This window comes from Petaurus breviceps, unplaced genomic scaffold (genome assembly GCF_028583685.1).
Source record: "Petaurus breviceps papuanus isolate PSGF00001 unplaced genomic scaffold, PetGlider_PUasm1.0 225, whole genome shotgun sequence".
Taxonomy (NCBI): Eukaryota; Metazoa; Chordata; class Mammalia; order Diprotodontia; family Petauridae; genus Petaurus; species Petaurus breviceps.
In genome coordinates this window covers 13,153,022-13,178,257 of record NW_027185889.1, presented here as the reverse complement: position 1 = coordinate 13,178,257, position 25,236 = coordinate 13,153,022, and the positions used below count along the sequence as shown (strand labels likewise).

General features: G+C 37.5%; 1 protein-coding gene across 2 annotated transcripts in view; it reads left to right on the top strand.

The window, feature by feature from the left end:
- EEA1 (early endosome antigen 1) overlaps nt 1–25,236 on the top strand; it is a 136,741-nt gene that overhangs the window by 67,221 nt on the left and 44,284 nt on the right. For both annotated transcript variants that reach the window (XM_069095148.1, XM_069095149.1), the window contains 5 exons: nt 5,064–5,402; nt 15,988–16,137; nt 20,068–20,187; nt 21,088–21,291; nt 23,450–23,650. In XM_069095148.1, coding sequence (XP_068951249.1) covers nt 5,064–5,402; nt 15,988–16,137; nt 20,068–20,187; nt 21,088–21,291; nt 23,450–23,650 — 1,014 coding nt within the window. The remainder of the gene's footprint in view (nt 1–5,063; nt 5,403–15,987; nt 16,138–20,067; nt 20,188–21,087; nt 21,292–23,449; nt 23,651–25,236) is intronic.

The window sequence follows — 25,236 nt, the reverse complement described above, 5'->3', positions numbered from 1 at the left end:
ACAAACAAAAACCCCTCACTACTAGAACATCTTTCCCCTGAGAATCAGTCCAGAGTATTGAAGAATCTGTAGAACTATGCTAGGAATGAAGAGATCTTGGATTCTTTTTAGTTCTGACCCTCACATTTTACTAGCCATGAGACCTTGGTCTTTACCATTTTACTGGCCATGTGACCGTGGTCAAGTCATTTTACCCTTTGTGAGCCATACTTTACTCATCTCTTAAGTAAAGAAAATAATAATACCTGCTAGCTTGTGTCACAAGTCGAATTAAAGATGGTTAACAATGAGACACTTTGGGAATGTATTGTTATTAGTAATCTCTTTTTGCACAGCTTTTACCACATACATAGGTAATCACATTCACAGGAAGAGGTGCCCTACTCTGATTAGGTCCAGGGATCCTGAATTCCCATAATTAATATAATTAACTTTTGAAAAACTATTGGATGGGCAGTGGGAAAAGGAAGAGAAGTGAACCAAAAGAAAGTAGAAAGCATTAATTGAGAAGAATTTTGTTTTTCAGGGTGAGTTTTTTCATAGAGTAAGAGGTGACTGGAGACCAAATATGATAAACTGCAACTATAATGTCATACTGGCGTCGTCATAACAAATTATACAGTAGTTACAACAAGGCAGTGTCGTATTTCTAGTGTACGTTTCAGCAGCTATGGACATGAATCTGAATAATTTTTTCCTCAGCATTTATGTACAGGCATACCTTAGATATTGTGAATTTGGTTCCAGACCACTGCAATAAAGTGAATATTGTGATAAAACAAGTCACATGAATTTTTGTATTCTCAGTGCATATAAAAGTTATGCTTATACTATGCTGTAGTCTGTTATATACTATTATGCTATATATTATATACTATTATGGTGCTAATAATATTATGTAGTACTAATAGTATTATGACTCAAAAACATGTGCATACCTTAATTAAAAATACTTTATTGCTTAAAACATGTTAACCATCATCTGAGCCTTCAGCTAATCATAATCTCTGGGCTGGTGTTGACTGGCTCTTGACTGATCAGGGTGGTGGCCTAGCTTTTGGCCTATCTAGGCTTTCTACATTCCTTCCTCACTAAACTTAGTCATTGCTAGCTTTTGATTTAAAGTGAGAGACATGTGACTCTTCCTTTTACTTGAACACTTAGAGGCCACTGTAGGGTTGTTAATTGGCCCGATTTTGATATTGTTTTGTCTCAGGGAGGTCTGAGGAAAGGGAGAGAGATGGGGGAATGGTTGGTCAGGGGGGTAGCCAGAACACACAACATTTCTTGCTTTTCACCATTTTTACCATTATCGTGGGTGTGGTTCATGACCACAACAATTACAAAAGTAACATCAAAGATCATGGATCACAGATCACCATAACAGATATAATAATATTGAAAAAGTCAAATAATGCAGGAATTACCAGAATATGACAGTCACAATGTGAGCACATGCTGTTGGGAAAATGGTACTAACCGGCTCACTTGATACAAGGCTGCCACAGACCTTCAGTTTGTAAAAAACACAGTATCTGTGAGGTGCAATAAATCGAAGTGAGCCTGTACTCACATTTTGAGTTAATGGAAAGAGCTTTGCCCTTAAAATAACAGCAAAGAAGTTTTGTTCATTTTTGTTCTCAGTAATATTAACTTATAAGACACACAGACACATGCTGTCAGTATCAGCTGACCATTTTAATGTAGACATAGTTTAGTATTTTGTATACAACTGGCACTTGGTAAATTAGAACAGAGAAAATACTGCAACTCATAACAAAGCAGAAATGCCTTTAATTTGGATAACAAGGCAAATGCATTTTAAGTAAAAAGAATAGCTTGATGTTATACTGACTTATTATTAACCCATACCCAGAGGGATAGTTATTGCTAACTGAATCAACTTAACTTCTTAAGTCATATTTGTTAAATATTTCCTATCCATGTTAAAAACTTGCCATATGAAGTCTACTAACTCATAGTCCTTGAGAAAAACTATAAAATTTTAAATGTAGTTTAATAATAATAACTAATATTTATATAGCATTTACTGTGTGCAAGAGACTATGCTAAGCACTTTACAAACATTACCTCCTTAAATCCTTACAATAACTTTGGGAGGCAAGCGCCATTTTACAGATGAGGAAAACTGAGGCTGAGAGAGGTCAAGTGACTTGACCATGGGTCCCCAAATTCACTGAATCTAAATAAATTCTTGTTTCCAAAATGAGTAAATGTATGAAATTGTTGGGGAAATTTTTTTTTCCCCGTGGCTGAATATGACCAACTTCAGTGGAAAGCATCCTCTGGATGAGCTCTTTTTTTCTATGACCATGCCTTAGTGTAGGCTGTTATCAGCTTGCTAGCTTCATGTAGTGCTGCTGCAGCCTCCATTCCATCTGACCCATTTAGCTTCTCAGATTATCTTTATCTAACACTATTATTTTGGTCCTTTTGACTTCTCTGTGTAGGAACCTGTAATGTTCCCTAATGTATAAAATTCAAAATCTTCAGCATCTAGGGAGCTTTTGTACCTTCCTCCTTCATCTCACCAGCTGGCCCTGTTACCACCAAATTCATCTGTTTACATCACTCTCTCTCTCTCTCTCTCTCTCTCTCTCATACACACACACACACACACACACACACACACACACACACACGTTTTGTTTGCTCTTGCCATTTCCCAACTTATGTGTCCTCTTCATTCTTGTTATCAGCAAATGATTATCATTTTGACTTGTCTTTTTACTTTCATCCCACAGCTATAGGGAGTTCTTAGCTTTTTTTGTGTCATGGACACATGGCAGTTTGAAGCTCATGGATTCCTCCCTCTTTTCCCAGAATAATTGAAATAAATGCTTAATTTCATTTAGAAATCTTAGTGAATTTAGTGAAAATAAAGATATAATTTTTCTCCATTTTTGTTGACAGACCCTCAAAGGGTCCATGCATCCCATGGTTAAGAATGACTGATTTTGTTACTTTTGTTTTTCCTCACTTGTCCTTTACACAGGTGTGCATTAAAATATTTACTAACTATAGCCAACCCAGTGAATGCTAGGTTAGTCTGATAATCTTACCCATTAAAAATTTTATTCTTAAATCTTAAGCATACCTGTTCAATCATTTCGGTTGTATACAACTTTTTGTGACCCCATATGGAGTTTTCTTGGGCAAAGATAATGGAGTGGTTTGCCATTTCCTTCTCCAGCTCACTTTACAGATGAGTAAACTGAGGCAAACAGGGTTAAGTGACTTGCCCAGGGTCACACAGTTAGTAAATGTCTGAGGTTAGATTTGAACAAGGTCTTCCTGACCTGGCACTCTATCTGATGTGCCTAGCTGCCCCAAGCACACATGACATGGGTTCAAGTGAGTTTGCACACAACTGTGAAATATTAACAAAGAGAGAAACTCTATCGAAATCTAAGATTGTCAGTAGTGTGAGGAAAAATTCTAGATTTCTTATTTTGTTTGGAACTTGGTGGTCAACCTCACGAGTAAAGAAACTGGGGGCAGCCAGGTGGCACAGTGGATAGAGCGCCAGGTCTAGAGTCCAGAAGACCTGAGTAAAATTCTGATCTTAAAACACTTGACATTTATCCTGTGTATGACCCTGGTAAGTCACTTAACCCTAATTGCCTCATCAAAAAAACCCCAAACCCTCAAAACCCACCAAAAAGGCGAAAGAAACTGGTAGCTTGATCAGTCTACTTTTTAGAGTATAACTTGTCTCACTTTAAAATCTGAGTTGGTATTAAATCCATGACTTTAAGCTCTTATGCTAAGAGGAAAAGGATTGAATTAGAGAAGGTAAGTTCTTTTAAGAGTACACTATTTAAATTAAGCATATGAAAAATTTAAAAACAGAGCTTCTTTCTGATAGAGAATTGTGTATATCTCTAAGATGAAGAAATTAGAAATCACTTAATATAATCCTTATTTTCCAAATATCTTCTGCTTGTAGAAGGGTCAGCATCTCAGTAAGTTGAGTGATTTTTGGTCTTTTGCAAGTGTTAGGCCAGCCAGTTCAAAAACAAGAGGCCTTTAATTTTGTGCATTTTAACTCACACAAAGAAAGATTTGATACTTAAGGATATTAATTGGGGGATCTAGGTACAAACTAGGGGGTAGTTTACAGGTAGGGGTAACAGGCATAGCAGCCACTGGTCCTAGGGCCTTGTGGCCTTTGTGCAGCAGGAGAGAAGTTTGTCAGTCTAAGCATAGAGTCTTCTGCTTTGCCTTGGCAGGTTACCAAGAGCTTCATTCAGTTCTCTGACTCTTCTTAATCAGTGTGGGACATGACTTATCATAGTGGCTGCTTTAGGGCTATGAGATATCACACCCCTTCCCCTGCTACTTTCAGGGCAGCTCTTCATACTAAGACAGCTCACACTGATCAGGTCAAGCTTGGGCAACCCATCCACTTGGTTAGACACAAAACTGGTGAGGGCTGTAGTATAGGGAGGGGTGAGATCTCAGTTATCTGATTGTTTTCCCACCTCTGCTGTCATAGGCAAGCTGGTGCCAGGCGAGGATTGGTTAGTTAGTCCTGGTTGACAGATTCAACCTGGGGTTGAAAATTTTTAGCATGGAAGATTCCACATTTGAAGAGTTTGAAAAAGCGGCCCGGTGGAAATTCCACTCAGGAGGAAAGGGTTTTTCTAAAGCAGAAGCAGCATGTCTCACAGAGGCCTTATGGATCTCAAAGAGGCCAAAAAAATCCAGAGGTTTATTCAGACTCCCAAAGGTAGATTTTATTCTCAGCATAAATGTAAGTAGGATATTAGCTTGTCCTTTGCTTTTATCTCATTGGGCAACTTTATCCTACAACGAAAAACTGTTAACTGTAGGTTCAGAATTGTACAGTGAGAACCATCTTGTAGAGCCACTAATAAAAGAAGACTTTAAAAACTGGTGAATGCTAAGCCTGGGTTAGTTTTTGCTTCACTTTGGTATCTATTACTGACTTGCTTTTAAACTTAGTAAATTTATTCATAGAAGTTTCTTATAAAGTTGATATCATTTGTTTAATATGGAATGTTCAATTGATTTTTCAGAATTTGACTGAAAAGTTATTGAAGAAAGAACAAGATTACACTCAATTAGAGGAGAAACAAAATGAAGACTATGTTTGTAAAAAGAATATTCAAGCAAGCCTTCATCAAAAAGAACTTGATTGTCAACAGCTTCAATCAAAATTATCTTCATCTGAAGCCTCACTGCAGAGATTACAGGGAGAGCTTGTGGAAAAGGGGGAGGCAAGCCAGAAACTCAAGGAGGAATTGTCAGAAGTCGAGAGCAAATATCAGCATCTCAAGGTGGAGTTCAAACAACTCCAGCAGCAAAGAGAGGAGAAAGAACAGCATGGTTTTCAGCTTCAAAGTGAGATTAATCAGGTAAGAGACATGGGTACTTATTTTATGTGAGCCAGTTGACTCTATATCCTCTTCTTCCTAGCATAGACTCTGGAATCATAATTAAAGTGTAGAAAGTAAATACAGGCTTCTGAAATCATGGCCTGTTGCCAAATCCAGTGGCCTTTTCTCTGGCCTTCACACTATTAACCTCTGCAACTTTTGGCATGAATGCTGCCGTAGAATTCTCACACAGCTTCCCTAAGACTGGGGTGCTGTGGGTTTCTCACCTCTCTCACCTGCTGATTCCTTTTCTTGCTTCTGACCTCGTACCAAACAAGTTCTTCCATGGTTTAGCTCCTGTTGCTTTGTACCTGCTTTCAGAAAAGTCAGTTATTCTGACAACTTCTCCTGTTTGAAGACTTCCAAATCTCTCCAGCTCTGAGCTCTCTCTTAAACTGAGGTCATTTCTTTCCAGTTGACTTATTAGACTTTTGATCTCATAAACTCCTTTCTTTGCACATTTTCCCATCCTCATTATTTCTCCCACCTTGGCTCTTTGTTCTTCTTTGACAATTCAGGGATAAGCTCCCTTTTACATAAACTTCAGTATTTTTCCTGCTTGTGCTTAGCTTTCCCTTTATCAGTGCCTGGCATAGCACCTTGCATATAGTGGATGATGAATGAAGTGAATGGAATTTGCTGTGAGCAGAACAGCTATATTTGTAGATTTTCTAACTATTTTGTAATTTATCATCCTAGGCATCTTTAAGAATCCTTTGTATGGTATTATTTTTCATTTTGTCTTTTTTGGTAGACTTTTTTTTATATCACATTCAATTTTTGCTGTTTTCCTTTTCCTTCTGCTGCCTAGTGAACCCATACTTTCTAGTAACCAAGCTTTAAAAAAAGAAAAGCAGTTTAGCAAACTAACCAATATGTTGACTGTGTCTATCTAATGCAATATAAAGAGTTCTTTTGTAGAGGCTAGAGCCTTTTGCCTCCGTTAAAGGTTGATCAGCAAATTCTCTGAGCTCACAGGGTGGTAAACTTCGCATCTTATCAGATGAATTGCTTGGCTTGGGCTGTTGTGGTTGGGATAGCCTGTACAAAAGCAGATCGCTTGCACAGTTGTTGTTCCTTCACCTCTTTTTCATCTTCTGAAGGGATTCAGAGAGAGCAGCAAAGCTAAGAGCAGACCCTAGGTTATGGTCTGGGCAGGAGGAGGATGTGAATCCTTTGCTTGTACACAGCCTTCTCCCTCACCTCCATCTCCCTTAGAGACCTACTGATGACTGTCTCAAGGTAAGAGCACTTTGTAAGTTACATGTGCTCTCACTTGTATTGCCTGAGAGGAGACTTACTAGATACCCCTCACCTTCAAACCCCCCCCCCTCGCCAGCTCCCTACTTGAATCCCCTGGATTCAATTGGACAATGTTGAGTTCTTGGAAAGGTCTATGATATGATCTTTTAGAAAGATAAAGAGGATCTCTCTGGACAGTGCCAGCCTGGAAGGAAGGGTAGGGAAGGAGACAGGAGGGAAGAGGATCACATACATTGCCCCCAGCACAAAGGACTGGTAGTCCATGATATGGGCATATCATAAAAGCTCCATGTGATTAAGTTATTCTGAAACTTAAGGTTTGATGAAAAGTGGATTGCCTCTCTAGTAGCCTCAAGTTCATTTTTCCTTCTGAAGTCCAGACTGCAGGGGACTGAAGAGAACCCACAATAGCTTAAACCATTTTGTTTTTTCCTTAGTGAGATATAAAATCCCAAACAAAGACTCATGACATTAAAATCTCATCGAGTTGATTTGGGAACTCTCCTAATCAATCCCCTACACTTTTATATGATTGTATTTTACTCTTGCTGCCTTATATTGCTTGAAGTTTGTATTTGCTTTACATACATCACTTCATTTGAGCCTCACAAATGGTGCTGTGAAATGGGCACTGAGAATATTGGACCTCTTTTTATAGATAAGGAATTGATAAGTGACTTTTCGAGAGTCAGACACCTAATAAATGTTGTAGGTCGGATTTGAACACCATGCCTTCTTGTTCCCAAGTCCAGTACTTCATTCACTACACTGTCATGCCTTCACAAAGTTTTGTTCTAAATTTACTGCCTCATCATGGCATGGAAATGACCCCTAAATTCTTTTTTTTTTCATAATTTTATTTTTATTATCAGCTCTACATTTTCTCCCTCTCTCTATCCTCTCCTTGACCCATTGAGAAGGCAAGAAATACGGCACAAAATATACATATATAGTCATACATAACATATTTCCACGTTAGCCATATCCTGAAAAAACCAAGAAAAATAAAAGAAAAAAATATGCTTCAGTCTACACTCTGAGTCTACCAGAGGTGGATTATATTTTAAATCACGAGTCCTTTGGAGTTGTGATGGCTTATTGTAGTGATCAGTTATAAAGTCTTTCACAGTTGATCATCTTTACACTATTGCTAGGACTATGTAGATGATTTTACTGGTTCTGTTCACTTTGCATCAATTCATATAGGTCTTCCCAGGTCTTTTCTGAAACTATTCCCTTCCTCATTTCTTTCTTTCTTTCTTTTTTTTTTGAATTAAATTTTATGTTATTTTTAGTTTACATCATTTATTTCCACAAGATTTTGAATTACAAATTTTTTCCCCATTTTCTCCCTACCCACCACCCCAAAACAGTGATCCCACTGAATATCCCCTCCCCCAATCTGCTCTCTCCCATATCTTGCCCCATCCCCCATCCCTCCTCTGACTTTCCAGTAGGGCATGATGGATCTCTATGCCCCAGTGCCTGTATATCTTATTTCCCAGTTAACATGTAAAATAATAATAATAATAATAATAATAATATGTGTGTATATATATATATATTTAAGCATTTGATTTTAAAACTTTGAATTCCAGATTCTTTCCCTTCCTCCCTGATCACCCACCCTTACTGAGAAGATTAAGCAATTCAATATAGATTGTATATGTGTAGCTATGTAAAACATTTCCATAGTGGATATATTATGAAAGACTGACTACATTTCCCTCCATTTTATCCCACCCCCCACTTGTTCTATTCTCTGCTTTGATACTGTCCCTTTTCAAAAGTGTGTGCTTCCAACTTCCTTCCCTCCCAGTCTTCCCTCCCTTCCATCATCTCCCCTCTCATCCCCTTCCCCCCTACTCTCCTATAGGGTGAGAATACCCTATTTAGTATGTATGTCATTTCATCCCTAAGCCAGATTCAATGAGAATAAGGTTGACTTATTCCCTTTTGCCTTTTTGTTCTTTTCCTCCATTGTAACAGTTTTCCCTTGCCTCTACTATATGAGATAATTTATTCCATACTGTCTCTCCCCCTGTCCTCTCATTATATTCCTCTCTCACCTCTGAATTTCACCTTTTAAATATCATCCCTTCCTATTCAATTGGTCTTGTGCCCTCTGTCTATGTATACCTGTACACATATATACACACACTCACATATGTATTCATACACCCACATGCCCTTCTATATATATATATATATATATTTCTATTCCCTTCAACTATTTGCATACTGAGAAAAGTCTCATAAGTTACAATTATCATTTTTCCATGTAGGAATGTAAATAGTTCAACTTCGATAAGTTCCTTATGATTTCTTTTCCCTGTTTACCTTCTCAAGCTTCTCTTGCTTCTTGTATCTGAATGTCAAATTTTCTGTTCAACTCTGGTTTTTTCATCATGAATGCTTGAAAGTCCTCTGTTCCATTGAATGACCATATTTTCCCCTGAAACACGATACTCAGTTTTGCTGGGTAGGTGATTCTTGGTTTTAATCCCAGCTCCTTTAAAGTCTGGAATGTCATATTCTAAGCCCTTCGATCCCTCAGTGTAGAAGCTGCCAGATCCTGGGTTATCCTGATTGTGTTTCCACAATATTCAAATTCTTTCTTCCTGGCTGTTTGTAATATTTTCTCTTTGACCTGGGAACTCTGGAATTTGGCTCTAATATTCCTAGTTTTCTTTTTGGGATCTTTTTCAAGAGGCTCTTGGTGAATTATTTCAATTTTTATTTTGCCCTCTGGTTCTAGAATGTCGGCAATTTTCCTTGAGAGTTTCTTTTTTTTTTTTTATTAATTTGTTTCCTTTTAGTTTACATGATTCAATTCCACAATTCCTTGAATTTCACATTTTGTCCCCCTCCCTCTCCTCCTCCCCCATGGCGGTTTATAGTCAAGTATAGGATCTGTAAATATTTTCACATTATACATTAGTCAGGTTATAAGGACGGATTGTACCAGCTGGAATGAAAAATGGTAAAGAGGACATAAAACCAAATAAGAGAAGGAAAAAAGATCAGGTATTTTGCTTCCACCTGGATATAAACTTAGTTCTTTCTAGTTCTTTCTCTGGATGCACATATTTCTCTCCATCATGAGTCTTTTGGGATTGACTTATATCACTGCATTGCTGAGAAGAGTCCAGTCTATCAAAGTTGGTCATCACACATACGTTGTGTCTGTAATTGTGTACAAATTTCTCCTGGTTCTACTCTTCTCACTCAGCATCAGTTCTTTTAAGCCTGTCCAGGTAAATATGAAGACTGTCTGCTCCTCGTTTCTTATAGCACAATAGTATTCCATAACATGCATATACCACAAGTTGTTCAGCCATTCCCCAATGGATGGGCACCCCCTTAATTTCCAATTCTTTGCCACCACAAAAAGAGCTGCTTATAAACATTTTTGTACATATGGGTCTTTCTCCCATTTCTATTATCTATTTGGGATATAACCCTAGGAGTGGTATTGCTGGATCAAAGGGTATGAAAGTATTTATAGCCCTTTGGGCATAATTCCAGATTGCTCTCCAGAAAGGCTGGATCAGTTCACAACTCCACCAGCAATGCATTAGTGTTCCAATTTGCCCACATCCTCTCCAGCATTTGTCATTTTCCTGTTTTGTCATCTTAGCCAATCTGACTGGTGAGATGTGGTACCTCAGAGTTGTTTTGATTTGCATTTCTCTAATCAATAGTGAATTAGAGCATTTCTTCATGTGCTTATAGATAGCTTTAATTTCTTTCTCTGAAAACTACCTGTTCATATCCTTTGACCATTTATCAATTGGGGAATGACTTGTATTCTTATAAATTTGACTCAATTCTCTGTATATTTTAGAAATGAGTCCTTTGTCAGAGACATAGGTTGTAAAGATTCTTTCCCAATTTCCCACCTCCCTCTTAATCTTGGTTACATTGGCTTTGTTTGTACAGAAACTTTTCAATTTCATGTAGTCAAAATTATCCATTTTACATTTTATAATGTTCTCTAATTCTTGTTTAGTCATAAAGACTTTCCCTCTCCACAAGTCTGATAGGTAAACTATTCTTTGTTTTAGGAGACTGCTTACAGTATCAACCTTTATACTTAGATCATGCACCCATTTAGACTTGATTTTGGTATATGGTGTTAGATAATGGTCTATGCCCAGTTTCTGCCATATTATATTCCAGTTTTCCCAGCAGTTTTTGTCAAATAGTGAGTTCTTATCCCAAAAACCAGGGTCTGGTGGTTTATCAAACAATACATTACTATAGTCATTGACTTCTGAATCTCGTGTGCCTAATCTATTCCATTGATCCACTCCTCTATTCCTCAGCCAGTACCAAGTAGTTTTGATGACTGCTGCTTTATAATGCAGATTGAAATCTGGTATAGCTAGTCCACCTTCCCTAGCATTTCTTTTCATTAATTCCTTTGATATTCTGGACCGTTTATTCTTCCAAATGAATTTTGTTACTATTTTTTCTAGCTCTATAAAGTAGTTTTTTGGTAAATTAATTGGTATGGCACTAAATATATAATTTAATTTAGGTAAAATTGTCATTTTTATTATATTAGCTCGACCCAGCCACGAGGAATTGATATTTTTCCAATTAGTTAGATCTGACTTTATTTGTGTGAAAAGTGTTTTGTAGTTATGATCATACAGGTCCTGGGTTTGTTTTGGCAGGTAGATTCCCAAATATTTTATAATGTCTACAGTAACTTTAAATGGGATTTCTCTTTCTATTTCTTGCTGTTGAATTTCATTGGAAATATATAGGAATGCCGAGGATGTATGTGGGTTTATTTTATATCCTGCAACTTTGCCAAATTTATTTATTGTCTCAAGTAGTTTTTTACTTGATTCTCTAGGATTCTCTAAGTATATCATCATATCATCTGTAAAGAGTGATAGCTTGGTCTCTTCTTTGCCTAACTTGATTCCTTCGATTTCTTTTTCTTCTCTAATTGCTACTGCTAACATTTCTAGTACCAGATTGAATAAGAGGGGTGATAGTGGACACCCTTGTTTCACTTTTAACAGGATATAGTTTCCTTCCTTATCTCTTTTAATTAGGTCAATTTTTGCTTTTGCTTTATCTGAGATAAGGATTGCTACCCCTGCTTTTTTTACTTTAGCTGAGGCATGATATATTTTATTCCAACCTTTTACCTTTACCTTGTATGTATCTCTCTGTTTCAGATGTGTTTCTTGTAAACAGCATATTGTGGGATTATGATTTCTAATCCATTCTGCTATCCGTCTCCGTTTTATGGGAGAGTTCATTCCATTCACATTTACAGTTATGATTGTTATCTGTTTCTTTCCCTCCATCCTATTCCTGACCCTGTTAATGTACATATTTTCCCTCCCTTCTCCCTTCCCCCCCTTAATAGTTTTCCTTTTGACCACCGCCTCCCTCAGTGTTCCCTTTTCAGCCCCCCTCCCTTTTCCTCCCCTTTCCCCTTACTACTTCCCTCCCTACAAACCACTCCCACCCCCCTTTCGTAACCCTTTCCCCCTCCTACTACCTGTAGGATATTTTTATACTTAATGAAGTATGCTATTTCTTCTTTGCATCAAGAGTGACAGGAACAAATCTCATGCTAAGCTCCTCTCCCTCCCCTCTTTCCCTCTAAAATGATACTTTTTGCGTTTCTTCTCCCTAGAGTCCTATGCTTAACTGGTTGTTATTCCTTCCTTGTACCAGAACCAATGAGGGAAAAGCTCATATGCTTCCCAACTCCCTCCCTTTTTTTCCTCTGCTATACAGTTTTTATGCCTCTATGAGTGGCATAATTTACCCTTTTCAACTTCATTCCCTTTCTTCCATTGCAGTCCCTTTGTAGCCCTTAATAAGATTTTTTTAAATTGTCATTTTGTGTATTTTATAGTCATACCCTCTACTTGTCTATAACCAGTTTGCTCTTATCAAATAGCAGGGTGTGTGTGTGTGTTCTCCTTGTTTACTTTTCTAAGTCACTGTTGCTTCTCGTAATTGGAGGTTGAATTTTCCATTGAGTTCTGGCTTTTTTATCAAGAAGGTCTGGAACTCTGTTATATCATTGAATGACCATCTCACCATCTCTTTGCCTGGAAGAATATGCTCAGTTTCGCTGGGTATGTGATCCTTGGTTTGTAACCCAAGCTCTTTTGCCTTCTGGAAAATTGTATTCCACTGCCTCCGATCTTTCAGTGTAGAGGCTTCCAAATCCTGTGCAATCCTCACTGTGGACCCTCGATATTTGAATTGTTTCTTTCTGGCCGCTTGAAGTATTTTCTCTTTTATCTGGTAGTTCTGGAGTTTGGCCACAACATTTCGAGGACTTTTCAGTTTGGGATGTCTTTCAGCAAGTATCCGGTGGATTCTCTCGATTTCTATTTTACCCTCAGGTTCTAGTATCTCAGGGCAGTTTTCCTTAACGAGCTCTTGGAGAATGTTTTCCAGGCTCATTTTTTCATCATAATTTTCTGGTAGGCCTATGATTCTCAGATTATCTCTCCTGGATCTGTTTTCCAGGTCAGTTATTTTTTCTTTGAGGTATTTCTCTTGGATCTATTTTCCAGGTCAGTGGTTTTTCCAGGGAGATATTTCACATTGCCTTCTATTTTTTCATTTGTTTGGATCTGTTTTATAGCATCTTGATTTCTCATAAAGTCATTAGCTTCCGTTTGCTTCAATATAATTTTGAAGTAGTTGTTTTCTTTGGTGAGCTTTTGAAATTCCTTTTCTATCTGGCAAATTCGACTTTTTAAGGCATTCTTCTCATTGGCTTTTTGAACCTCTTTTGCCATTTGAGTTAGTCAATTTTTTAAGGTGTTATTTTCTTCAGTCAGGTTGTTTACTCTCTTTTCATAATTTTCTTGGATCATTCTCATTTCTCTTCCAAATTTTTCTGCCACTTCTCTTACTTGGTTTTAAAAATTCTTCTTGAGCTCCTCCATGGCCTACAACCTGTTCATATTCTTCTTGGAAGCTTTTGATGCAGGAGTTTTGGCTTCATTGCCTTCTTCTGGCTCCTTGTTTGTTCCCAAAAAAGGATTCTGTGGTCTGTTTGTGCTTCCTCTGCTTGCTCATCTTGCCAGCCAATTACTTGACTCTTGAGCTCTTTGCCACAGTAGAACTATGCTTCTAGAGTAGAGAGAGCTGTGTCCCAAATCACTAGGGTTTTCACAATTGTTATCACAAGCTCTGTCACACTGGCCATACACCCCAGGACCACGACCCAAGGCTGTGACCCAGATCCAAGCAGATCAAAGCAAGAGCGATTACCTTCTGAATGGTTGCTTGGTCCCCCTACGATCTGTAGGCCAGGAGCTTCAGAGGCAGCCACACAACAGCAGCTGCAGCTGTCGCACCTCTGCCACCTCTTGCTCTGGGGACAGGGGCCAGACTCTTCTGAACTGGTCACCCTGTTCCAACAGTTCCCCACTGACCTTTTACTTTCTCTTTGACATTTATGGGTTGAGAAGTCTGGAAACTGCTACAGCTGCTGGTGATTCACTCTCCTGAAGTCTTCTCTGGGCAGTCTGGCCATCACCAGTATTCTTGATTTTTGTCTTGCCCCTGGACTCTGGAGGAGAGACTGAGGCTGAAAACTTTGGGCGTCTACTAGAGAGGCAACCCTCGTCATATCATTGGTCTTCTTTGAGAACGAAGGACAGCCCTAACAGTAGTAACAGCAACAATGTAGAAGTCTTTCAAAAAGTTTTGGTTTTTTTTCCCTCAGGCTTCTCTTCTTTATACTTTCTCCTTTGGGATATCATTCTCTCCCATGGCTTCAACTACCACTTCTGTACAAATAATTCCCAAATCTAGAGGTCTAGGCCTTTCTTCCAAAGTCAAGTCCTGTGTCTTCATCTTCCTATTATGGAAGTATGTAGTATATACACTGGATATATTGTGTCTTCTAACTTGGCATGTCTAAACCTTAGCTCATCTTTCTCTTGAATGTTTTCCTCCTTTTGTCTTTACTGATTATTTCTTTGTCATCACTCTTCACCTTCTTGTCTCTGTAATCTCAGAGTTAATTTGTATTCTTCTCTTTTCCTCACTTCTTTTATGCAGTTAAGTTACAAAATTGGGTCAGTTCTACCGTGGCCACAACCTTGCATCTTCCCCCTCGTAGGTTACCACTGCTACGCTACTAGTATTCATCCTTACCACCATCCGCCTGGCTGATATAATAGACACATCACTTCCCTAATCAGGCTTTTATGTTGCTACCAGAAAAATTTTTCTTATGCATTAGTCTGGTCTCATTACTTTTCAGAATCTTCAAAATTTCCAATTTCTTCCTGAGTAATGTTCAGACATTTTTGTCTGGTATTCCACGCCTCCCAACCAAAGTAAATTACTCTGTTTTGTGATTATGTCTTATACTCTTCTGCTTCTTTGCCCTTGCTAACAAAGTTCCTTGTATTTAAGATGTCCTCTTTCCTCACCTATTGAATTTCTTTCCATCCTTAAAGTGTAATTTAAATGCCATCTTCTCCAAGAAGGCTTCTTTTTCATGCCTCTCCCTCCCTCCAAATCATTAACAGCATTTTCCCCTCTTACCTCATGTAGCAGGTTAATAAATCTAGAGCACAGGAATAGACAGTATGAGATAGTGGTCTTATTCCCCTATCGAAATGTAATTAATGTGTATTAGGATAACTGTTACCTTATCTAAATTTTGTTCCTCTGTGAAACCTTCTTGGAAACCATCAGCTAAGTGTGTTTTCTCCTTTCTCAAATTTTCCTGAAGAGCTTTGTCTGAATCTTTCCTTTTTCCCTTTTATTCTATACCTCTCTATATATGTTGTAACTGCATACATAATGATAGTAGTGGGCATTTCACTAGGCATTCTACTTACTTTATCTCACCAGATCCTCTCAGCAGCCCCCGTTAGAAAGGTGCTACAAGCTTTGTTATCTTTGTTTTACAGATGAATAAATAACCTTAGAGAGAGGGTATTAGCTTAGCCCAGTGCCTGGCACAAAGTTGGTGCTTTATACATACCTGCTTGTTGACCAACTGGCTTCCCTTCCCCTCTTCTCTTTTCTAGTTGATAGGTGAGAATTATTTAAGAAAACCTTTCTCATTTTTCTTTTTGAAATGAATGTACAGAAAGGCATTTTAAAGAATCAAATATTTATATGATAATTAAAATCCATAAAGAATTTGAGAAAAGAGATGTAGCATGTCTTATTTTTATTCTCAAAAACAAAGAGATTTAAAGTATTATTGTCTCATTAGTATTTATTTAGCCCTTAAATCTGGTATAATAAGTGGGAAAATTAAATACTTTTTCTTTTAAAGTTACACAGCAAACTTTTGGAGACTGAACGGCAACTAGGTGAGGCCCATGGCAGGCTTAAAGAACAGAGACAGCTCTCGAGTGAAAAATTGATGGATAAAGAACAACAAGTGGCTGATCTACAGTTAAAGCTTTCTCGTTTGGAAGAACAGGTGGGTCAATATCTCCAATTACTCTGACTATCTTTTTTCTAGAGCATTGATTCTTAACCTTATTTGTATCATGGACCTCTCTGGCAGTGTGAAACCTATGGGCCCCCTCTCACAATAAGATTATTAAATGCATAAAATAAAATGCACAGCATTACAAGAGAAACTCATTATATTGAAATACAGTTATCAAAATGTTGCCAAAAAAAGGTTTATAGAGCTCAGGTTAAGATCCTCTGCTATAAGGACTTTGTACTTGAACTTGATAGTTTTCACTGATTTTAAAAAAATCCTTATTTTTAAGAACATTGTTTAGTGAAATGTTTTCCTTAATTTATAGCTGCTGTGCTTCTCAATCTTTTTTCACATTTAAAATAAATCTTTATTAAATGCTGTGCCTTTATTCATTGTGGTTGCAAACAATTTTGAGAATGAAATTATGTACAGTGGAATTAGCAATATTTCTTTTGCAGTGATGGGTATTCATTTAGTTATTTGATAAATATTTGTTGAGTGCCTGCATGGAAAGGTTTTCTTATAACCTCAAACAGAAAGCATAGGGTTGGAGTGAGCAGGTAGACTTAGTTGAAATTGTTGAGGGTGAGATATATGGTCTGAACAGAAGACATTAATGAAATTCTAAGGTTAAGAAGAATGAGAATTTATCATAGTGAGGGTTTTGTCTCAGATATCTTATTTCTTTACTATAGTCAGGATTTATACAGTTTATATAAACCTTGAGATCTCATCTAGCAATTATGATTATTTCTTTGAAGTTTTTAAAGGTGGAATTGAAAGATGTTATAAAAAGATGGCATGCATATTTTAGTAAAAACCTTAGCTTCATATAAAAAAGCTTCATATTATCAGAAAGAGCCAAATCCTTTTGGCACAAAAAGAAATGCAGTGTTTACAGCCAGTAACCCTCTCTATTTTAGGTATCTAAACCCAGAATTTTAGATATGATACCATGTGGTCCTTTTGCTTTTTGAAATCAGATGATTAAGTACAATTATAGAAAAAAAGAAGGTATTGTGGTATTTTGTTTTAATGGTGCTTAGTGCTTAAGATATCTGATGGGTGAAGAATTAACTTCAGGATACTAGTTAATAATAAACTGGTAATGAGTTCAGTGAAAAATTTCTTAGCAATGCATCTTTGTTTGTGGGGAGCATTCTCTTAATAAGGATTTATTCATCATGGGATTAAGATTGTTGTTCACAATTTGCTTCTGTTACGGTATTATAATCATCTCAAGTGTAGATCTTTCATAACACCTAAATTTTGTGGAATTTGAGGAAATTATTTTATGTAGTCCTTCCAGTTAGCTTCCCTAGGTTCTAGGTGTGTTTTGGGACTGAGTCCTCTACAGCCCATGACTCATAAGCTCCCACTGATATTTTTACCAGTCAGACGTAGAACACATTTTGGTTTAACAAAGTTTTAATCCTATAGCAGATATAAATAAAGTAATAATGTAATATACCCCGCCATGAACCTTGAACTCACTCTCCATAAATACATACACATTTGGCAGGAGGAGCCTACATTCCTAAGAATTATGCCAGAAATCCCCATGAGTGGGGCACTTGGGGCCCAGTTGCACACACAGAGAATTCATGTGACCAGGGCATATACATGCACAGAGGGGCAACTGTCAGCAGGATTCTACCAAGCTTCTGTTCTTTCTTGTGCTGCTCTCTGCTAGATCGGGTTCTTTTCCTCTCTCTGCCACCTGAAAGCTCGATGTTTGTCTGCTCCAGCTGTTCTCAGGGTCAACTGAGAAGCTGAAATAGAGTGTACTAGAGATGCTGTGGGTATAACATTATGAGCCTCCATAGTTATTAAGCATTTCTTTTGAAATGGGAAAGGGTATAAAGCCCTTTCTTTCCTCTCTTTCAGTCTGCTCCTTCAGTAACTCAGCTATAGACTTCAGCTGAGGTACTCTTTAGACTGCCTTCAGCAGCTCAGACCTCCATCTCCTGGAGGGGCTGTGATTAGTTATTCTCTTCCCAGCAGGGACGGCTACACCTAGACCAGGTGTAGGTGTAGGTGATTCAGCTCTTCATTAGACCACTTAGTCCTTTATCCAGGGGACACCAAGAACTATAGAGGCCTCAGCTTTGATCTGATCATTCCTTTGAGCTTTTCTTAGAACTTGTTTGCTAATCTTTTCTTTTCTGAACTCCTGGCTCAGTAGAATTACTCTGTCTGCTAATGTCTTCCTTGCATTTCTCACTTCTGCAGTTACCTGATTAATAGTTTGAAATACATTTTGTTTTTAGGTCTTATTCTCTCTAGCTGAAGTAAGTCTCCCTATGCTGCTACTTCCTTAAATGGAAAGAGACTCCAGAGACTCTGTGATAAGGAAACTTCTTTTCACTTCAGCAACCTCTCTCTTCTTTGTGAATAGCAACTGCTGTGCCAGTTAGAGGACTTGGAAAGGCATTTACTTTTGTCCTGCTTTCTTACAGCAACACCTCTCTTTACTCAGTCATTTCTGAGTCTCCTTCATATATGACATCTAATGAGGTGCCAAGTCTTGCTGATTCTCCCTGTGAAATCTTTCATGTTTTGTTTATCCCCTCTTTTCTACTTACACTGCCACCAACCATTTTTTAGGACCTTATTACCTATTGCTTGAACTGTTCTTAATAGCCTTCTAACAGATCTGTGTCTAGCCTCCCTCCTTTCCAATCCATTCTTTATACTACTGTCAAAATCATCTTCTTAATGCATAGACCTGATCATGTCATTGATTATTTAAGAAAAAAACATCTAAAATATCAAACTTTAATAATTTATCATTTTTATTGAATAAATATAAAATACCTTGAAGACTTTCTGTAGTCTGGGTACATCTTATTTCTCTGTCATGTATTTCATACTGTTCCCATTCCTGTATTCTGTTTCATAATATCTCCCATACAACCCTTCTGTGTGATTTTACAGCTACCACCTCAGTTAAAGTCCTCTTCACCTATCACCTGGATTACTGCACCTTCATTTCTCATTGGCCTTCTTACCTTATTTGAGTCCAGTCTACACATAACTGCCAAAATGGTTTTCCTTAAGCACAGATCATCTTTAATGGCTTTCTGTTATCTCTAAGATCAAATATAAACACTTCATTTAGCTTTTAAAGCCCTTTACAGCATAATTCCAATATCTCTTTACATTCTCACTGGCCACCTTCTTAAGATCTAGTTCAGCTGGCCTCTGTGTGCCTCATACATGACACTGAGCTTCCTGTCCCTACTTACACTGGCCATTCATTCTGCGTGCCTGGAATACAATCTTCTTTTACCTCTATTTCCTAGAATCCTTCTCTTCCTTTAAGATATAACTTAGAGATGATCTCCTCATATAGTAGGTACTCAGTAAATGCTTTTTAGGGGACTGGTTTCAATCACACTAGGCTGCTCATAATCCTTGATATCATTTTGTCCTCTTCACTTTTGTTCATTTTATGGGCCATATCTGTCATACCCCTTCCCACCACATCCAGTCTACTTGGGATGTCTTAAAATGAGGTCTCTTCGCATCATATCAACCTCTCTTGAAATTCTGCTCTTCTTACACATCCAGCCCAGGTGCTACTTTCTCTTTTTACTTATTCCCAGTTTCTTGAATTAAAAGGGATTCAACTCCTCAAATCTTCCCCTTTAAATTTGCTGCTTGGACTTCACTTCACTTTCCGTGCACCAAATCACATTCTAGTTGTATCATAATTATTCATATTTATGTTTCATCCCCTCTTCTGAATTGTAAGCTCTTTAAATCGCAGGTATGTCCTATTTATTTTGTTTTTTCCATAACACTTAATAGAGTATATTATACCTTTAATAAATATTTGTTGAATTTAATTTTTGAATTGAACTTCTGCATTATGCCTCTTACTTTTTGTTAACAGTCTAACTTTTCTCTTTCAAGCTGAAGGAAAAAGTAACCAATTCCACTGAACTGCAGCATCAATTAGATAAAACAAGGCAGCAGCATCAAGATCAGCAGGCCCTGCAGCAGAGCACAACAGCCAAGCTTCGGGAAGCCCAGGTAAAGGCCCTGGGGGAGGTGCTCTTTGCAGGCAAAGTGGAACAGAATACTTGAGAAAAATGAATTTTTGGTTTCATTTTCTGGTTACATTGAAGTGGAATGGCAGAGTATAGTGGAAAGAGCCCTCAGCTGGCAGACTTGAGTTTGAATCCTGACCTGTTATGAAGGTAAAGTCTGCTGACCTTGGTAACAGATTGGCTATGGGGGGAAAGAGAAAGAATACAGTATGGTGAGCATATTCTGTTTCCCTCACATTAGACCCAGGTACCTCTTGATGAAGTATCTTTGAAGAATTTGGGATCAGCATTCATAATACCATTATATTGGTAGAATTATAGGATTGTAGAATCATAGAGTAGGAAGGAACTTTAAGGGTCATCTAGCTGCATTATTTACCCAAGTCAGGAATTCACTACACTGTTCTCAACAAGTAGCAGTCTAGTCTATGCCTGAAAACCTCTGGTGTTGGACTATTGGCAATCTATTCTGTTCTGGGACAGCACTAATTATAAGGATATTTTTTATGTTGGGATCTTTTTCATTGTGACTTCTACCTATTAGTTGTAAAAGGTAAAGGGGAAAGTTGAATATATACAGATTTCAGGATATGCCCTGGAATGTGGAATGTGGGCTTAAATTTTTTTTTAAATAACTAAGATATTTTCTTAAGGTTCATGTTCTCTAAAAAAGAAGAGGGGAGAGAAATCTTGTGAACTGAGTTATGATTACTCAGAAACTTATGGAAATAAATTATGTTTATAAAATGTAGGATGCCACTAGTTTAGTTGTATTTACCATTTTGTGATGTCATGAATACAATAATGAGTTATGAAATTTGATATCTAGCATTTTATGTATTAAGGTCTCAGTCCTTAAGGAAGCAATTTTCCGTTGTTCCAGAATGATTTGGAACAAGTATTGCGTCAAATTGGAGATAAGGACCAAAAGATCCAAAATCTTGAAGCCTTGCTACAGAAGAGTAAGGAGAACATTACATTACTTGAAAAAGAAAGAGAAGATCTTTATGCAAAAATTCAAGCTGGTGAGGGAGAGACTGCTGTTCTTAACCAGTTACAAGAGAAAAACCATACTTTACAAGAGCAGGTAAAATCTTCAGATGTGCTTTCTTTCAGTTTTCCAACTCATTACTACTTAAAAAAAAATCTTCTCCATTGACTTTGTGCATTTCATTTTCTTTATTTTTTTTTGTATAGATATCTTTTATTTAAAACAGACTTCTGAGTATTTTGTGCTGGTATATGGGATATTAGATTTTTAATTTGTTTGATATATGGACTATATGCATTGAAAATGCTTAAAGAAGGGAGATGTGATTTGGGGGGTAAAGGGATTAGGCAGAGTTTCATGGAAGAGCCAGGCATTTTAGGAGGATAGAATTACAGCTGCTGGAGGTATAGTGGGTGACCCCATGGGAAAGCAGGCAGTCATGTGTGCAGGGAATAGCAGGTTGTTCTGCTGAACTGAAAGGCAGGTCTAGAAAGGTCTATTCATTCAGTAAACATTTATTAAACATGTAAAGGAAACAGCCTTTACTCTCATGGAGCTTACATTTTACTTGGAGAAAACAGCACATTGACAAGCAAGTAAATACAGTATATAAAGAAAGTAATTCCTGAGAAGGCAAAAGCATTAACAACTAAAGAATCAGGAAGGACCTCATGTAGGAAGTGACATTTGAATTGAACCTTGAAACGGGGCAGGGATTCTAGTGCTGAGAGGCTGGCATCTGTTGGGAATGGCAGATAGGGCAATTTGATTGCAGTGTGAACATTGCCCAGACAGTGGTTGGACAGAACCAGTAATTATGGTGGTCACTTTGAGGAAGATAACTTAGGGCAGAATGCCAGTGACTTGTCTTGTAGGCTGGCCTCTCTCCCTGTATCACATGACTGTGGTACTTAAAGTTTTGGGGCCTCATCTCCCTTACCTGTAAAATAGCAATACTACATGTCCTGCCTACCCAGGGATATTGTAAAAATATTTTGAGATATTAGAGATGAAATACAATTAGAGAAAAATTATGGAGGGCTTTGAATGCCAGATTAAGGAATTTAGTTTTTATTGGTAGGCATTTGGAGAAGAAATGAGAGCTTTAAGCAGGTAAGTGACATTTTTCTAACATATATTCCTCATCTGGCAGCAAGAATTGGTAAGAATTGGAAAGGGGAAGTTATTATGATGGTCCAGTCCAATCTGAGACAAAGGTGGTGAGTGTCTAAGCTCTGGGGTGTAGGTAGGGGCATTGGGAAGGAAGAGATAGATATGAGATATTCAAGAATTAGAATTGATAAGGCCTTAGATTGCACGTGTTGTGAATATCAAGGTTTAAAGGGGTGTCCAGGATGCCTAAAATTAGAGCTGGGATAACTAATAGAATAGTGGTACTTTTCCTAGAAATCAAGAAGTGTCAGGTACAGAGTTGTGGGAGATGGTATGGACTTAGGGGGTAAGGACAGACATGGAGAAGAGCATCTGCACCTCCAGGAAACTTGTTTGGGTTGAAGATATTTTAAAAGAATTCATAAATGGAAGGGGATCTACTTATCAAAACCAAATTTGATGAGTTGATCATACAATAAATTTTGATGTAGAATGGTATTTTCTCTTAAGCCATGAAGTGTTAATAACTTTCTGTATTTGTACCCCTAAATATTTTCTGAATATATTGAACTTATATATAATATATTAAACAAATAATTGAACTTAGTTGCCGGTTTTAAACAAAGACTTATTTAGGTTGGTTGTCTGCTGGAATAATATGTTGGAAGTTCAACTCAGACTGAAATCTATGTACAATTTTTTCCCCAGTGAAACTGCTGGACATAAGTCTGTGAAAAGAAATATCTCCCCGAGATGTGAACATTTAAAAAATTTTAATGATGTTGAGCACATAAGTATTTTATTACAAATAGCTTAAAATATTTATAATTTTGTCAAAATTCATGGCTGACATAGAAGTGTTTTTGCTTGACTTCACACGTGTAAGGGATATCATATGGCTTGCCTGCTCAATAAGTGGGGGAAGAGACTGGAGGAAGGGAGAGAATTTGAAACTCAAAATTAAAAATGAATGTTCAAAAGAAACAGTTTTGTTAAAATTTGACACAGCTTATCACTGTTAAGGTACATTGGCTTAATGCCTTTCTAGTTCTTAAGTTTGGAATTGGTTGTTTTTTTTGGGGGGGGGGATTAGTTCTTGTCATCTCTAAGTGAGCATTCAGGTGTCTTGCTATTATAACAGGTAACTCAACTTACTGAGAAGCTGAAAAATCAGTCGGAAAGCCACAAACAGGCCCAGGAGAATTTGCACGAGCAGGTGCAAGAGCAAAAGGCACACCTTCGAGCCGCACAGGACCGAGTTCTTGCCCTTGAAGCCAACATTAGTGAAGTGAACAGTCAGTTAAATGAGAGTAAGGAGAAGGTCTCCCAACTTGACTTACAGGTAATAGTGCTTTATTTTTCTTTTAATTAGTGCTCTCAGCACAGTGCTTAAAGTTTATTGAATAACGAAATGACACAGTTTCATCAGGAATTGGGAAGAAACTGAAATTCATTGTATTTCTATGTTTGGTCCATTGGTTTTAAATTACAGCTTCTTTATTATTTATTTTCACTTGTTGATTTTAACTAATTGAGGACTGAAACTAAATTAAATGACTTTAGAAACTAATGGACTAGGTTTTTAATGAGATGCTCCCACTCTCCACTTCCTCCTAATATGTCCTTTCCTTCCCTTTTATGCTGCTGAATGAATCCATTCAGGTATGAGCTGCCAAATTAACAGAACAAGACGGTAATGTAGAAAGTACTGAATTCTTTGCTCTAATCCTTGTTTCTACCTTTTAGACTCCTGAAGCTTATGTAATTTTGCTGGACTTACTGTCTTTAACTCGTTTTAGGCGAGTTACTTTTAGCAGATTAGAAAAAAAAACAAACTTCAGTTTGATTTTATTCCATCATGTTTCTATTTCAGAGGTTTATATTATGTCTTGGCTTTGCTTCTAGATTTTTAAAATAAAATCTATCCTTTAAAAGGTCTTGAAAATGAAATATTTGATGTGTTTACCTTGGGTTTATTTCTAGGATACCTAGAGATTTAAGAGAGCTGGTTTTACCTAATTTATTAAGCATAGGTTTGGGAATTGAGACATTTTTGAAGCTTCATCACTGTAGATTTCCTAGAGAAAATTGTATAACCTATGATTTGATTTAGCTTATTTGTCTAGGATAGCATAGAGAATTCCACTATAGTTAAATAGCAAAATAACTAACATATCAGAATGCAGAGATCCAGATATCACCTTATATAAAGTAATGTGCCATAGAAGGGTGAGTGGTTACTGCTCCCAGTATATTTTTTCATGTGTCGTATTCAGTATAATGAACAGCACATATAGGGATATTGAAAGAGTCAGTGACAATCCAAACTTAACAATAGGTAGATGAAGTTTGTGATTCTTTTTGCATCAAAGAATTGCTTATTCTATGAAAGATATCTGCCCCACACACTGCCCCTCCCAGCTCTTCCTTCTGGAGCTTTCCATGAAAGCTGTTCATCCTGCAGGTCACAGGTCACTTCTCCAGCAAACTGATGTTAGCCACCAGCCTTTGAAGTGCAGCTCCTTAAGTTCTGGGCTGAGAAACCTGGAGTGCCAGCATATTGGCATATTAAAAAAAAAATCATGACTTACTTTTTTTTAATGTCAGAGCTCTGATATACCTTCTATGATACTGTCACCTAGATCTAGCCACTCTCAAAAGAGACTTCCACTTGTACAGGGTTGGTAGTTGTAGCGTTTAAAAGGAGCAGGGCCTAAAACAATGGTAAAAGAGAACAGTGGCTAAAGGCAGGAGCAGTGGCAGTGCAGCCCTTTAAAGGACAAGCCTGTAAAGCAGCACTATGGGAAGTGCTTTTAGTTACACAAGAGTTTTTAGCTTTCTGTCCAAAAACCCAATTTGCTATTAGTCTACTATTCTACTCCCACTTCATGGTTTATTTCCTATCATGATTATTGTTTCCCGGCATGG